Genomic DNA, 17645 nt, shown 5'->3' with positions numbered 1-17645 from the left:
CTTCATACAGCCAGGATTTTCATAAGGCACAATTTGGCAGAGCTGCAGGAGGGGATTACATGGATCAATATGTATCACAACTGAAAGCGTGATAAGTATTTACAGCATAGCTTGTTCTGCTGTAGCAAGGGGACTGCAGTCCTCGAGAGATGAGTCTGGACCAGCACTTTTGGTGCTACTWAACACTAAGCCAATGCAGTTGTTGACATTTCCTTTTTTTTTTTTTTTTTTTTTTTTTTGTATAGAGAAAGTAATTTGAAACATCTTTGCAGCCATGCAGTATTTGGAGTTTGAACTAACGTTTCGAAATCCATGAGATTTTTCTGAATTGCTGTGATTCTTGACATGCATTGGCTTATGCATGAAAAACCAYGGGGCTTACCTCAGCATTTCATTTTTAGATTTCCCTGGTGTATTGTAGAGAGTAGGGTAATAATCGTCACTGTCATTTGCACAAAACATCAAGAAGGTGCTATCTAAAGCAAGCTTTGCTGATGTTTTTTAACAACCATCTCCAAAGGGAGTTTATGAAGCAGTGTTCATCCCTGGAGTTCATCTCCCTGGGGAGCCAGTGTGATCCCAAGTGAGGCGTGTTCTCTAATCTCCTGCCTTGGCCATGGCCAGCTTTTTATTAGTGTGGTCACAGAGCAGGTGAATAGACAGCAGGTGGATATTCTTTAACCATTCTCTGGGGGCTCTACCTTGTGGCCTGGAGCTTTGGTAATAAACTCATCCCCAAGATCACCTTCACACCTTCACTGTGGCACTGCTTCTTCCTTCCAACACAGAAGTATTTATACTGATGCAAAACATTTCCCATTGCATTATATTGCTGAATCCCTGGTATCTTTCTTTCTCAGACCATAAGAGTCTTTTTCCATRTGACTTTCTTTTTAACACAGTACTAATAAGCAATGAAATTACAACCATGTTGTTGCCAGCACTCAGGATTTTGTCACAGTCCTCCTAAAATTAGCCGTTTTCCCTGGAGCTTCAGCTCTTGWCTTCACTTAAATACATGTCAATCTTAGCTATTTTATAATTTGAATGACTTTAATCTATAGAGCTATAGGGAGGGAAAGGCAAAAAATATATGATCCTAATATTTGCAGACCATAATAAAAGTATTTATTTATCCTAAATTTTTGTGTTACTTCAATCTGCTTAGAGATTGGGTAGGGAGAGAGGGGAGCTGATCTACTTTTTTGGGAGTTTGGCTCTTGCAGACCTGCTGTTCTGTTCCTTCAGTGTATGAGCAGCATACATAACYAAAGATCCTTGTGTACATTTATTCAGATATTTGTAACACTCACATGGGAGTCAGTGGAGGATGTGGCAGCTACAAGATTGAGCAAGGGCATTGCACGACCCTAGATATGCCTCTTGGTTAAAGTGCATGTGTCCTCTTGCAGCATTTGAAGATATGTAATACCACCACCACAAGCTGAACTGCAGCTGTGTGGGAAGCATTTTCTGCTGCAAAGCATTAGGATATGGCCCAAGGAAACTGGCCAACATTGCCAAATCAGGATCTTATTTTTTCCACATCAGAATAGACAGGCAAAATCTGTAAGATGTTCGACACCAGCTAGYCATTCTTAAGACAGTACGGTGTGTAAGCATTGTACAGCTCTTCCACTACTTCTTTGTAGCTCAGAGTCCTTGCTCTGACTGTTTTTTAACCCATATCTGGTTAAAAAAARCATAAATATTTTTAATAATTTGTGTACAGGAAACCTCACTGGTTCTGAGCCTTTTGTGTAGTAAACTGTGCAGACATAGACCTGCTGAGTTTTCAGTGAAATCAGTAACTCTCACAATTGTTGCCAGAACTTGCGTCATAAAAGAACTTAGGCACATGTCTAACATTTTCAAMCTGATTTTAAGTCCTTCTCAAGTTGCTCAGTTAAGCATCTCTTAGAGTTACCCATGACCTCTTCTATATGAGGCCTTTGAAGCAGAACTCTGATCTTGGTAGAGAACTTTTCTGTACAATTACTGCAGGGTTTTCTTCCTTGCCTCTCATTATTTCCTTTTCTTTCAAGGGCCAAGATTATTTTAACCATCTTTGAGTAATAACTACTTTTTACCTTTCCTTGCAGGAGTTTTTGCATTCGGACTTTTTGCCACTGACATATTTGTAAACGCTGGCCAGGTTGTGACSGGGAACTTGGCTCCTTACTTCCTGACCGTCTGTAAGCCCAACTACACGGGGAACGATTGCCGCACGCATCACCAGTTCATAAACAACGGGAACATCTGCACCGGGGATGTGGACGTGATTGAGAAGGCAAGAAGATCCTTCCCATCCAAACATGCTGCTCTGAGCATCTACTCAGCTTTGTATGCCACGGTGAGTACCCGTGATGATTGCTAGCTTGTACAAGAGTTTTTTTCTCTGCATCTTGGTGGGGATTTTTTGTTGGTGGTGGTTTTGTTGTTTTCGTTGTTTGTTTGTTTGTTTGTTTGTATGTTTTTGAAGAAAGAGAAGATTGTTCTGTATGTAGTTTCTTTCTCTGTTGTTTATCCATGGGAGGAAATCACCTTTTCTCTCTGTTTTATCAGTCCCAGTCTAAATAAATACAATTTGTATTCCTTTGGGCTCATCGTGTGATATGGAGGAATGAGATCTTGTATTTTTTACTTGTTTTCTCTTGGGCCTTGGTGTAGACAAGTAACCTTTTCCCCTTCATTCTCCTGTACCCACAACATTACCATGAAGCTGATGCTCACATGGCTGCCGGATCTTTCTCTTGTTGTTCACTATCCATGGATACCTGAGCACATAAAATGCAAAGGTTTGAATAAAAGTCACTCCAAATATGGTGAATGTGACATTCTATAGTGAGAAATGTATTCCCAGATGACAGCTTGAGAAAGGCAATACTGCAATCCTGATAGGAATATAGGAAATAGGAAATCCTGATCAGGAAAAAAAAAATCTCTCTTTAAAAATCTCTTGAAACTTGMTGGCTGCCCTGCTTTGTTTTCTGGCTAAAGTTCATGTGGTGATTTGGAAAGTGACCCAAGAATCTGCTCACAAGAGCGTGCTGACCTAGGTCACTTAAAAGACCTTGGTGATGTTGCTATTAAAATGCAAGTTCTGATTTGACTGCAGGTTGACAAGGTATTCTTCCCCCAAAAGCCTGAAACAAGAGAGTGACAAAGTCTAGTTATAAGTCATCAGCATTTGAGTTTTTCTTTAAACTTAATAAAGGCTCCTTCTTTAATTTTCTGCATATTTTACACTGACTTTGRTAGTGGGTGAATAAAACTCCATATAATTACTATGAAACAGAAATGCCATGCTACTGCTGTTTTATTTACCATAGAATTGGCATTTAATTTTCTGTAAATTATGGCTGAGATGTAAATTGTTAAGTCCTTTAATCAGGGTRTTGGAAATTATTTGCAAAAATTTTGTGGACATTATCTCCAATCAATAAAAACCCACATGTGAAAATCAGCTCCCTGAAAAATGAATATTGTTTTCAGTTGTTCGTATCATCATGAAATCATAAACAGCTGCTCCAAGATCCAGCTTGGTCCTTGTTTTGCCGTATCTTTGCAGCRTTGGCATTAGTAGCATCCTTCCACCTACTTCTGCCCAGGTTCCACTGATGACTCCGAATACAATATTTCTCTGCACAACTGAATCTCTGAATTGCTAGGATCGCAAGGAAATATTGGTCTTCTTTTCTTGAAACGAATTCCCCACTGTTCAGCATTTCTGAGCCCTTGTCTTTCAAGGTACTCATATCCTCACTCCACCTTGTTGGAGGGGAGTAAACACAGGGACAAGCCACTGTCCCACAGAGCTGGAATTCCTCCCAAACATTTGCTGCAGATGTAAAAATGGTAGGGAGATGCATCTGATTTTCAAGGGTTAAGACAGGACTGTTTTATACCACAGATTTTATGCATTCCAGGCCATTTGGGTGACCATCAGGGTCTTTTCCATTCCACTGTCTAGGACTAAAGGGGCTATCATTGCTCTTTCCTCTAGCTTCCAGCAGGATTGACATKGACATAATACAGGAAATCAAGTCTTAGTCTGCTCAGGTCCAACTTTGCTTTATAATTTTTCTGTGTACAGTTCTTTGGGAAATATTTTGCTGATCCTATATATATAATATATATACTAGGAGGAGTTGTAAGGTGTAAAAAACAGGGGTTTTGGTTAGTATTAACTGTGCTTGTATAAAGTCAAATGTTTCTTGGCACATAGCAGGAAAAATGTAAAGGGTATAACATGARGAGACAGGAGAAGGAAATCAGCATAGACACCATCTTTCATCATTCGATCTACTGTTGGGGTTTGGGAGTCTCAGCCACTGGAGTATCCATTGCAAATATCTATTTACTGATTTCTTCATTAGCTCAGCTAGAGATGGTATTCCCACTGTGACTGATTTGGCATTGTGTGTATTGTTTTTGTTTGTTTGTTTGTTTTAAATCTGGATTTTATGTTCAGTCAACTAAGCTTCTTCCTTTTGCTTGCCAAAGAAGCTGTGCAGCACCACAAGTATCTCTTTGGTGATCTCTTCATGCTAAGATCTGTAAATTTTGTATGCCTAACTCAGGGGAAGGCAAAAATAAGAAGCCCTGTCTTCCATATTTCTAACAGTACTAGAATGATAACTAATGATATTTTATTAATCCCCCGAGTGATAAGTTGGGAAAAGATGTCAGTCCCTGTTTACCTAGCATGCAAAAATTTACAGTTAGAAGCATGTGCTTCTAGATAATTTTTCCTTGGGGAAATGATACTAGAGAAATATTTCTGAAGTTACTAGTATTTGTAGCAAAAACAAACAACTCCCCTAGAAGATAAAGCCATATGGAATGAAAACAATATAGCCAAAGCCCAAAGAACTTATTCAGGGTCATAATAGGGTTTCTGTGTTTTAAAGCTACAAATAGTCACTTTAGTCATCAGTTTGATAACATATTTAGGCTTTCTCAGATGACTTCTTGCCTAGCAGCACCCAGAGCTAATGCTTTCTGTCACCTCCATCTGGCTAGAAGGCTCTGCCACATTGCAGTGGACCATGACCTGGCTCTTATTTACACCTGGGTTGCTTATTAATGAAATTAGAAGAATACAATATATTTGGACATTAAACTTTCAACATTTGGGAAATTCTAACTGGCACATAACACTGTAGCAAATCCCTTCTGCAGCCCCGGTCACTGTGACCCCACCTGCATTCCCCCTGTTTTCTGCATTAACATCTACTGGGCAATCAATTAAGTTCAAGGCCATGGCACTTAGGCTTCTGCACTGCGTATCTAGGAGACTGCATCATATTCTACAACAAAGATTATTTTCAATGGGTCTTTTTCTCTATTACTGCAGAAACGCCAACAGTATTGGAAAAGACGATCTGTAAAACTTGTAAGACACGTGATTTTCTGTTGGTGCTCTGAAATTGTGAACTCTCCAAGAAGAATGAACTATCACAAACCTCCCTCTCAGGGAGAAGGAGTTCTTTCATTCTACCATCTTTACCATTATATAGCACAAATTATAAATATATGTAAATATATATAAATATATGATATATATATTACACATAAATATATATAATATCTATTTTAAACTTAGAAACCAAAGCTTTCCAGACTATAAATGCTTTTGTGCCTTATAAAAAGGTGAGATATCTTTTTTTATGCAACACAATTGCTGGATATCACACATATCACTAAATACACTGCTTGAGTGTATTGATAAGAGCAGARTAAAGAAACTGAATAATGTATAATTAAATCATACCTAATTTATTTTCATGCTTGATTTATTCTTTTTTTTCTCATATCTTTTTATATTCACTTCCTTCTCCTCTTCAACACATCAAATAGCTCTTTTTGACACACTTTTGCAAACAAATTTAGCCCAAAAATAATATTGTAGGAAATATTCAGAAACATGTGCAGGATGTAGGAAGTCAAAAATACATGCTTTTCACTGACACAGTGGGCTCTTAAACATGGCTTTTAAGTGAAGGGGGAAAGACGTGAGAATTTTTAGAAAAACCTTGACTTTAGGGACTAAGGCAATAAAGATCAAAATGCAGTGATCAGCAAGTCTAACCAGAATAGAGACTCTCACCCAGACATTTCTGACTGCAGTTTGTAATTTATAGATGAGCTAGGGCACGTCTTCTGGGAAAACAGTCTGTCTCGTTTTAAAACCTCCTAGTGATGGAGAATCTATCACTTCCCCTTGGCAATCTGTTCACATGGTTAATTACTGTTCTCATCGCTGCAAACACCCTCTTTACTACAAGTTTACATTTTCCTGCCAATACGCATGAAACTTCTAACAAATTGGTCACAATTCGTTTGTAATAAGGAGAGGTCTCTCGTGGGCATACTGAACATGCAATTTTTTCTCATACCTTTAAGAAAACAGGCATGAATGTGTTGTTCTCCCTAGCTAGGATTTGCTGCTGTCTCAGCAGGACTGTGTTGTAGCTTTAAAGAGCTTATTATTTTCCCTTGGTTGTTGTAAACTGCAGTAGTGATTGGTGAGGAATAGGAAAACAACCTGGCTCCCTATTGCTCGATTAAATTCACTTCTCCTAGAGGAGATACATACAGTGAAAGATGGGCGGTAATTATTCATGAAATGGCACTTCACGTCTATGGTATTATTTCCTATTGTTTCCGTAGAAGAACCTTAAAGCGACTTTCACGATAGTCAGGTGCAGCTCAACCTACCAGGGAAAAGCRAGGAAAGATTGCCGCCTAGTGCTCGGTCACCCACTCTTTTTCCAAGGCATGTGCTGCAGTAGGATTATTTGCTGCACAGAGAGTGGGAAACGCTGGAACAGCTTAGCCTTATTCCGTGTGCTAGTATAAACCATAATTTTCCAATACATAAACTGAATTTGCCTTACAGTGATATGCTCAGCAGCACTTTTGAGGGTAGAAAGGTTTGTTTCCCTAGGCAAAGACCTTTTTTTTTTTTTAAAATAAACAATTCGTATTTCCCGTAGATGACAGATAACAGCTCCTCAGTTACAGTGCTTCATTCCCTATTGTTTCTTATCTTAAAATGAACTTGTTAGGTGGGAGCTGCTTGGGGTGCTTCTCCCTCAAAACAAAACCTTCCAACTCTAGTTATTTTGTAATCTTGAAAAAAAAAATCACAGATCAAAACAGAAGTGCTGTGCTTCTGATGAAGGTGTTTCTCATTAAGCTCATATTCTCAGTCACATGGGCCAAACACAGCTGTCATTCAGCTTATCACAGCAGTTGCCTGGCAGGTGAAAGTGTAATTTTGCCTGGGTAGAGGAACTGCCTTCCCTGCACAGCTTCTCCAGCTGCTCCCTTTCTCTTCCAGGAAGTTCCTGCTAGAAGAAGGGAGGATTCCTTTCTTCTTCCAGAATTACATATTGCAGTAGTTCCTAAGATAGACAGCAGCCTGTTTGCGGGTACAGCCAGGGAAAAGGGTAAAGAATAAAGACAGTGAAAAAGCTGGAGTGAAACAAAATGCTTTGTGCAAGACAGAAAAATAGAAGAATACATATGAGGCAATGGACAGTGTCCTTGAGAAAGGACATCATTTTTGCCTGTATCTGAAAAACATGTTTATCATGCAGCCCACATGGATATTTGTATACATGGCTCATGAAGACCAGGACATAAATTATAAAATACCATAAGTAACTGGTTACTGGCCCTGGTTGCCAGTTAGCTCATGGGCTACTGAGTGTGCTTTTCTGCACTCATTAGAGGATTCAGAACCCACATCAGAAAGTCATTCSATGATGATGGTGACGAACGTAAGGGCCAAGCAAACCCTTAGGAGCATCTTTGCCTAAGGGAAATCTAGAGGCAGCCTCACCCCAACCAAGGGGTTATAGCCAAGACTGGTAGCATGAGCCTGCACCYTACTCTTGGCTGTTGGGGTGACAAGGAAAGAATGAGACATTCAGGTCTCCATCTCAGCATCTTCTGGGACCATGCCCTCTCCTGGAAATGAAATGCTCGCAGGGCTGGTGAGATTTGTGACCTCCGGATGATCCTTTCAGGGTTCCCTACACTGGTGGGATTGCAGCTGGAATTGGCATGAGAAGTGTGCATAGGAGCCTTTTGTTTAGACGACTACGAGAACTGTCTTTTGACTTTTAATCACTAAAAAAAAAAAAGGGCAAAGAATGGAAAGATTACCAGCTTTGATGAATTTCTTTATATGTATATCAACAGCAGTATATATTTTTTTCTTTATGACTAAAGCGGAATCACTTGATGTCAAAAAAAATGAAAGAGTTGTTTCCGTGTCTTTCAGTGCTTTAATTCAGCAGCAGAACAGGCTCAGATATATACTATGTGATTCACGTTCATTTACCAAGTAAATAGTAAATATTTAGTGAGTCCAAATGAGTCAATCTGATTCTGTTTCATGTTTGGAAGGAGTATGTCATCTCTGTGCATGCTGGAGGCTTTTTTTTTTTTTTTTGGCAAAAAAAGAATTTGAATAGTAAGATGCATTTGTTTTGCTTACCAAAGCTTTTTAGTTCATGCAGGTGTCCATCTTTCCTTGCCAAGAAGGATTTTACTGTATTTCTTTGCCATTAGTCTTTATTTGTCTTATATTACTCTCATTCTGTCACTCTGGAATTAATGACTGGCTGCTAATTTTGCCTCACATGTTTTACCCTTTTTGTCAAAGCATTTAAAATTAAAAAAAAAAAGGTGATGTATATTAAGCAATGAGTCTCTGAGTGCAATGAAAGTTTTGCTTAGTAATTACCTTTTCACAAGAAGTATTGTTTAAAATAAATCCTTCTCATATTCTGTTTTTTCTTTCACCTTGCAGAAAAAAAAATGTCTGTARTTATTTCTCTTAATGTTGAGAATCTGTTTTTTTAGATTTCATGGATACAAARCACTGGGTGTGTTCATCCCAGAATTGAATATATAAAAATTGAATTTAAATTCTTGACTCATTTTGCATCACATTCAGTCATGAATCTAGTCATGTACATGTTTCCTGGCATATGAGCAAGCATTTGTACAATTTAAGAAGTCAAGGGATCTGAACCTCTCCATATTAAATCAGAAACTCTACTGTATAACTGCAGTTCACTGGGCACAGGACATCCTGAAATAATTGCTTTTTAGTAGCTATTTGGTTCTCTTAAAAACATTCTGTGACTTAACTTAAACCTCTTATTTCTCAATGCTTTTCAGTGAACCACGTATTTCATTTCATTCTGACATAGCATATGTCTGGGTGGAAAAAAGCTTAATTTTTGGCAGAACATCGTTTCATTTGTGTCTTCTCCTGTGTTTCAGATGTACATCACAAGCACAATAAAAACAAAGAGCAGCAGGCTAGCCAAACCTGTTTTGTGTTTGGGTACCCTGTGTGCTGCATTCCTCACCGGCCTCAATCGAGTTTCCGAGTATCGAAACCACTGCTCGGACGTGATCGCAGGCTTCATCCTGGGGAGTGCAGTAGCTCTGTTTCTGGTAAGATCATCACTCCTTCCCCATTCTGTTCTTTAAAAAGTACCTCAGGTAAAAGAACTTTTTTGGGGTTTTTTTTTGCTATCTTACCTATCATAACTGATGAATCATTTCCTAAAAATTAATACTGGTCCCTCATCAGATGAGATGTATCATCAGAGAAAGACGTAATATGGAATCATGATTTTAATTAGTAAGGCTCAAGTGATCTTAATAATATATTCACTTGTATTTCAAGATTGTTGTAGTTATGGTGCTCTTGCTTGGCCTGTCCTGGAAAAATGGTCTAAAGATAGAAGAGATTTGAATTAATGTATCAGAGAGCCTGGCTCCATTTAATCAAAATKTAATGCAGAACTTTACACTAATATAGTAAGTACTTTCTTTAACTATGCACACAACTTCCTTACCTTTGGAAGGGTTTGGTAGGGCAATTCAAACAGAACATCCATAGGAAATAGTGGAAATAAGGTTGAGAGAAACCTCAGGAGGTCACTCAGTCTACCCAAATCCCCTGCACTCAGCATAAATCAATTTTTAAAGATTTATCAGAACCAGATTGTTCTATCACTGTATCCATTTATCTTTTTTTTTTCCTTTCTTTTTTCTTTTTTTTTTTTTTCCCCTGTTCTTCTTTTCTGGAGGAAAATAGAAAAATAAAAATCCCAGTCTTAAATAATCTATTCCAATGCTTCTCTTCAATAAATAGATGTTGACATCTCCTGATATGGATCTCTGGCTTTAAATAAGCCTGTTACTGCTTTCCTGATTCCCAGCGGAACAGGCAGTTTAAATCTAGTCCATATAATATAACAGGCAGTCACCCCGTGCATCTGGTCAGGACAATTCATATGGCCCCAGCACCTGTTTCCAGCAGTGACAGCCTGCTCACAACCCAATTTGGTGGAAGAAGTCCCCTGGGAGCTCTGTGCTGGGAGCTGCCAGCATAGCTTGCCCAGGCTGCAGCCCAAGAGCAGCTCAGGGAAAGAGCCAGMAAGGAGCTGGCTGCGGAAATGGCCCTGGCAGCAGATGAGTCAGTGCCTAGATGTGCCCTTTCCTTTCCGTTGCTGAGCCCCAAGCAGTGATGTGCAGAATTAGCCTCGTTATTGTCACTGTGTGCATGTTGACTGGGCTCAGTGTGAGCCAGATGTGAGATGTGAGGTGKACTCAGACGTTGAATGTGCTGTTTTCATGGCCTGCAATTGATAGTCAGGGTCTCAAAGGAATTTCTGGATGGAAAGCACAGCGGCGGGGGAAGGGTAAGTCCTTGGTTCTGAGAGGATGATGCAGGTACTCAGATCCTCAGAGGCTGCACTGTGGCAGCCTCGGCCAGATGRTGAGTGGAACTGAAACCTAAGGCATTGTACTTTGCAAAAACAGGCAATTTTGAGTTGTTAAGTGGGAATGAATACCTGAGACAGGTATTTCAGGTTATAGGAATTCCAAGTAATTCCTGAGTCTGAGCATGCTGACCTTACTGTTTTGATTTTTTTTTCTCCTGCATTACATAGGGGATATGTGTTGTGCATAACTTTAAAGGCATACATGGAACTCCTTCCAAACCGAAGCCTGAAGACCCACGAGGAATGCCATTAATGGCTTTTCCCAGAGTGGAAAGCCCGCTGGAGACACTGAGTGCACAGGTACTGTAGATCCACCCACCCAGGTTATCACCAAACAAACAGTTGCTTCTGGCAGAGTAAAAACTAGTTGTAAGCAGAACTGTAGAGGGGGCTGGTGCTGTTGCTAACACAAAATCCAGAATGAGTTTGCATTAAGTGTAGTCTGTTCAGTTGCATTTATCCCTTATGGTCTCCACTGCACTGGACTGTCTGTCCTTGCATGTATTAAAAGCTAAAGCAATAAGATTTTATGCCTCTGCATATCTTCTGTGGTAACAAACTTTTGATTAGAAGAACATTAAACTGGAAAAAAGTAKAGATAATTCTGCCTAATAGCACTTYGGATACACTCGGGGGATTTCTTTCCATAAATATTAACACTTACAATCCAGACAAAAAAAAAATACTAATGAAAAAAAAAAGATATAAACTAGTTTCTTATTTACAGTTTTCTTCAAGAAGACAAATAATGTTAAAATATATTAATATTGTTAGTAATGTTAATAATGTTAAAAAGTTGCTAAGAGAGAAACTAAAAAACTAAACAAATTCAAGTTTGCAAGAAATTGGCCAGTGGGAACATTTCATTGGATATTACTGATAAACCATTAACTTCCTCGGGAATTTATTGGAATAAGAGAAACTTACTCAGTACTCACAAAATGAATGCTAACTGCCAAGAATTTTGAGGAACAAGTTTGAACTGTAAGCTTTATATTATCAGTTCTCTGTAATGCCCTGATGTAATTTATTTATGCTTTAAATTTTACCTCATCTTTTCAGTGGTCTGGCACTGCTGTTAGTATGTGTTGTGTGGCAAAGTCATCAGGAAATTTTATCTAACCTTTTAATGAACTGATTGAAAATGAGAATGAAATATATACATATATGTACATACAGACATATATGTATGTATATATGTGTACATACATACATAAATACACACATATATATATCCATTTCTGGGTTAGATGCTATTTCTAACAGTTAAAAATATTTTGCTTAATTGAAAAATTAGTTTCCATTATGAAAAATTTTGATAAAAGACTTTCAACCATTTCTGTAAATTGTGTGCAAGAACTGTTCAAGTGGTCAACTTACAGTCCAGAAGCCTTCTTCTGTTAAAAAGACCTTTTCATCTATTCAGGCTCAATTTTGTATGAGAAATAGATTGAGTTGGTAAAAATATTTGTGGTGGGAAAAAAAATGTCTAGGTATCTATTTATAGATTTTAGTCTATGAAGACTAAAACTAGTCCACTTCACGCACTAGATACATAAATGGCATGTGTCAAAAATGTTCATGTATTTTCATTTTATTCTTTGTAGAATCACTCTGCCTCAATGACTGAAGTAACCTGAGTTGGAAGATTGGCAGCAGAAAATATTTTTTATTACCCTCCAGTACAATATTCCAAGACACACAGTTAATAAATGTCAAACTGTGATGACCAGTATTATGTTATGTCTAGTTAGAGGCTGATGTTTTGTACATTTTTTGTATGAGGAAGTGATGTAGCTTGCCCTGATTTTTTGTCAGCTTTAATATTATTATGCCAGAATTTAAAGCAAAGCAGAAAAAAAAAAATTCTTGTTAAAAATGTGCACTGAGGAACTACATCTATGGAATTGTTAATGTTGTTATGTGATATTTGTACACGGATTCTTTTTTTTCTTCAGTTTTGAATTTATATACCTGAAATAAAATAATTCACTTTTACCTTTTCTTACAGTAAGAAATGCTTCTACCAGTAGGTCAGATTCTGATCTTAGTTAGCTCAGCATTATTCTGAAGTAATTTCATGTATTTAATTGAGATTAAGATAATGATGATCAGGAATCCAGCTTGAACAATGTTACCAAGAAGTGATAAACATTAATGTTTGATTCTCAGTGAGCTGCTTAAGCATTCATTGGTACCATGGACCCATTGCCTGGTCCATTTCCAGTCTACTTGGTGGACTTGGGCATCACACTGAATCAGAGTCTGATCTAGGGTAGAAGGATTGTGCTAGTTATTGAAGATAACTAAAACATGCCCAGTCTGCAATATAGACAGACTGGACATAAAAAAATTATAGTGGTAGCTGATAGCATGTGAGCTGACTATATCATCTCCGTAGATCTCAGTTCCTCCAACTGGCCCGGCCAAAGCTCCCAGTTATACTTAATGGCTTCAGGAATAGACTATGGGGATTTATAGCCATTGCTGTGGAACTGCGGCTGAGGCTTTAAGTGTTTCATAACTTCATCATAGTGTTGTGGGGTAACCAGTAACATTTGTGCAAAGGAAAAGTGATGCCGCTTCCCTGGTGGAGTGGGAGAGCTTGGCATGCAGACTGGTATAGCCAGGCAGCCAGTTCTGCCCAGACAGCTGGCACGGGGACTCTGTTTTCCCAGTGGGGCTTTCACGAGTCACAAAAATAGGCCTAGCACCGTCTGTAGTAGCAGTCTGCTTTTTTTTTTTTCCTGTAAATTGTACCATGCAGAATTTATATTGAAACTGCTATTTTACAGTTTAGCAGCACTGCTTAAGGAATAAAGTGTGAGAATTTGGGGGGGGGGGGGGCACATAAGCAGGAGTCTACTCGCAGTTGCTAGAATTGGGGTAAAGGCTTCATTTCATCATTTCTCACTGTTTCTAGGATTTTCCTGCATCTCATTCTTCTAGCATGGTGATAACTGCTGTATGTCTCCTTTAAAGAATGGAACCTCTGTCTGTACTTTTACTGGAATGTTTACCTCACATTTCCATGTTGGTTATTCTTGGCTTTTTTTTGTATATTTTTTTTCCAAAACAGATGAAAAAAAATCAAAAAAAAAATCTGTAGTCTGGTCTCTCTCTTATTTGTGCATAATATAGAGAATATTTGGAATATTGGGATATTTGGGATATTTGGATACTTTGGATATTGGGATACTGGGATATTTGGGATACTGGAATGTCTGGGATATTGGGATGTCTTGTCTTGCAGGGGTTCTTCCAAGACAGTATTTTCTTGTGACTCTGCTAACGTCTGCCTTATTCTTAGGAATGAAGTCAGACTTGAGCCATGCAGACCTTCTATGACAAAGAAATCTAGTTTGATCCAAATTCCATAGAAACTCGGGGAAAAATTCTGCCAAATGAAATTGGCTTTGGAATCAGTCCTTGTATATTAGGAAGATAACAACATGTTAGCAAAGGTTATAGGCAGTCAATACTGCATTTTGTACAACCACTCTCAGGCACTCATGTCCCTCCTGGATGCACTGTTACCACCGTGCAAATCTTGCATTCTTGGTTAAGAGCACAAGCAGAATTGATAGGAACTTTCTCCCCCTCTCAGCATATCCTCTAGCTCAATGGCATGGGCAATATTTCTGAAGGTGGGAGAAGTAATTTTGAGTTTCCTCCACCCTTCAGGTTGAAGAAGGATATGAACATGGATTTTTCATTTCCTCAACGGCTGCCTTATCCTTTTGGTTACAGTGCACTGTTTCAGGAGGCATCTCTCTCACCACTTCAACACAAAGARGTGGATTCAGCTGTGCTGTCTGATGGAATACACAGGGATATACCTGCCAGGAGAGGTCTCAGGGCTGTGGGTCCACACGGACATGCATGCTTCCTGCAAGTACTCACAGTCTGGAGGAATGAAAGATGAAGATAGACCAAGGCATGACCACTGCATTTCCTCTTGGCCAGCTCTGTATATTTGCTACTGGTTTAGATTTATAGTACACTTAGCCATCACCAGATGATATCCCGGATCAAAGTTAAAACGTGAAAACATATTTACTTTTGTCAGAACTCAGGAGCTCCTGTTAAATAGTTAATATAGCTATTTGATGAAATAAATACATACTTATTCTCCTCCGAAGAAAGAAGTCCTTTGATTTGATGTAAAGGCTTTTGCATTTTGCCCCTAAGTATCTGTGGAGGGACTGTTCCTCTGTATTTCATACAGTAGTATTTTTTATCTTGAGTAATCATATCCCTTCCAACTGTAACATGGGGATTCATTCATCACATGCACTGACTGGTCTCCTGGCCAGGTATGAAGGAAAGGTGCTATGCACCATAGAGGAAAAGGTTTGCTTCGACTGTAAATAACTCCTGRCATAAGGATGAAAGGATACCTGAATACTTTATTGTCATTATACTTGAGTGACTCAGTCCACTCTCGACGAGCAGGTAGAGGGCTCCATGGAGTTTGTTATCACAGCTTGTATTTCAAGGCTGCCTATCACTTCTCTATGATCTGGCTGGCTATCAGTCGTCATCTATGTGCGTGATGAACTGGGGGCAGAATCAAGCAAGCCGGGGTGGTTGTGCAAGATATTCCCTATCACACTTCATCAGAGAGTGGAATGTCAAGTACAAAACCCTTCCTGAAAAGCCAGTCATTTCCATTCGCAGAGGTGTTGCACTGGATCGTCAGGTTTCGGGAAATGGAACAAACATCCAGTGCAGAGCAGTGCAGCCCCTCACACCTGCCCCAAGGCTCCACTGTCCTTTTCCCAAAAGTCACAGAGCTGTGAAAGGTCATTGACAAAACAGAGGTGTGGAGGCAACAGCAAGATCCAGTGAAGGAACACAGAGAGGGGGAAGAGACAGTAGAAAGAGCAAATGCTTAAATAAAATGAACTGAAACCCAAAAAACAAGAGGCTTGTGAGATCAGCAGTCCAGCCAGTTTACTACCGCTTGTCTTAACCACTTACAATAACCTCACTGAAGCAGCCTAGAATTTAAAGAGTACTTCTGGAAAGAAACTGCCAATAACACCTTTTTCATCATATTGTCTGCCTTAGGGAATTTTATATACATTCATAGCTTCAGGTCTCCTGTATAGTTACTAAATAGTACTAGTTTAGCTACTAGTAATACTACTAGTAATAGTACTAGTTATAGCTACTAAATAGTATAGTATAGTTACTGTATAGTTACAAAATGGTTACTATAAACACAGTTATTCTATCCCATAGGGGCTGAGCGCTTGAGGACATCCATATGTTTAATTTCTGGCCCTCATTCTTCTCTAGTACTAACAATCACCAGTAATTCTGATTATGTTTTCACTTGTTTCCAGATGCCCCCCCAAATGCAACCAAAAAGAGCATTTTCTGGCTTTGGAATACTTGATATATTTCTCAGGAAGGGCATTTCAGTAATTCCTGGAGTGGTATCAACAGCAATAGGAATAGAGGGATCAGATCTGAACATATGCTCAGAATCCAGGTAGAAAACTCTTAATTTTGGAACATATGAATTAGTTAATGAACCCAAGCAACCTAGCAGATGGGACAATAGAGTTTCATTTATATAGACTTCTGTTTACCCAGCCTGTCATATAATCTCTCACTTATGAAATATATTCCCAATCTAGTTTATTTCACTTTGTTGTTGTTGTCGTTCTTTTTATCTCTGGTTATAATAAGTTAATTTTAAGTCCTGCAAATGGATTGCCAAGATTAACAGKTTTTTTTTTTCCTTTTTGGTCGTTTTAATATTTATAATTTAACTCCATAGAAAGTCCAACTGTTACAACCTGCTTAAGCACCTTTAAAAATATTAAAGTTATAATGCTTGTAACAGCCCCTCTGTGGCTCTTTTATTTTACYGCTCCAGGCTTATTCAGCTTATTCATCAATGACTCATAGGAAGGCACAGGGTCACTCTCAGCAGCTTCGCAGATGAGGCAGAACTGACAGGAGTGGCTGATGCACCCGAGGGCTGTGTTGCCAATCAGAGGGACCTGACCTGGGCAGGCTGGAGAGATGGGCAGAGAGGAACCTCGTGAGATTCAACAAGGGCAGGTGCAGGGTCTTACACCCGAGGAGGAAAAATCCCAGGCACCAGGACAGGCTGGGGGTGGCCTGCTGGAGAGCAGCCCTGCAGGAAGGACCTGGGAGTCCTGGTGGACACCAAGTTGACCATGAAGCAGCAGCGTGTCCTTCCACCCAACGGCACGTTGAGAGAGGGAAGATGATGCTGCCCTCTGCCCAGCCCTGGTGAGGCCACCTCCGGAGAGAGMTGTGTCYAGTGTGGGGCTCCCCAGCACAAGACGGGCATGGAGCGACTGCAGACTCCATGCTCCATAAAAATGTTACTCCATAGGAGTAACAAAAAAAGTGAGGGAACAGAAATGAGTCTTTTATGAGGAAACGCTAAGAGAGCTAGGCCTTTTCAGCCTAATTTCAACACAGAGCTCTTACCAGTATGTAGAAATATTTTAATGGGGAGTGAGCAGCAAAAGGAGCCTGTGTCTTTACAAATATGGGAGAAAGGAGGCTGTGTCTTTACAAATAAGTGAGCTACTGCACATTCCTAAGCCAGCAGAACCAGGAGGTCCAGGCAGGGAGGTCGTGCTRTGCGAATGAGACTGGGTGTAGCGCACTGCACCTGGGGCAGAGACCTCCTTATCAGCAAATAAAAGAGMGAACATAGCAAGAAGCAACATATCTTAGGTGTGCTGAGAAGTCTGTAACTTCTGAGTGCCTTAGCSAGGAAAAAGAGAAGGCCTAACTCCATGGGGAAATTAGAGTAAAAGGAGGCTGTGT

The 17645-nt window shown here is 39.4% G+C and overlaps 1 protein-coding gene across 1 annotated transcript in view; it reads left to right on the top strand.

Moving 5' to 3' along the window:
- Nucleotides 1-13670, top strand: part of PLPPR1 (phospholipid phosphatase related 1) — a 116298-nt gene extending 102628 nt beyond the window's left edge. Inside the window, exons 5-8 of the mRNA XM_026047093.1 lie at nt 2103-2353; nt 9307-9483; nt 10992-11123; nt 12431-13670. Coding sequence (XP_025902878.1) covers nt 2103-2353; nt 9307-9483; nt 10992-11123; nt 12431-12463 — 593 coding nt within the window. The 3' untranslated portion in view covers nt 12464-13670. The remainder of the gene's footprint in view (nt 1-2102; nt 2354-9306; nt 9484-10991; nt 11124-12430) is intronic.
- The last annotated feature ends 3975 nt before the right edge of the window (nt 13671-17645 follow it).

This window comes from Nothoprocta perdicaria, unplaced genomic scaffold (genome assembly GCF_003342845.1).
Source record: "Nothoprocta perdicaria isolate Ctin4 unplaced genomic scaffold, notPer1 scaffold_475, whole genome shotgun sequence".
Lineage (NCBI taxonomy): Eukaryota > Metazoa > Chordata > Aves > Tinamiformes > Tinamidae > Nothoprocta > Nothoprocta perdicaria.
The sequence above is the reverse complement of the archived record's forward strand: the minus strand, read 5'-3'. Positions and strand labels throughout refer to the sequence as shown.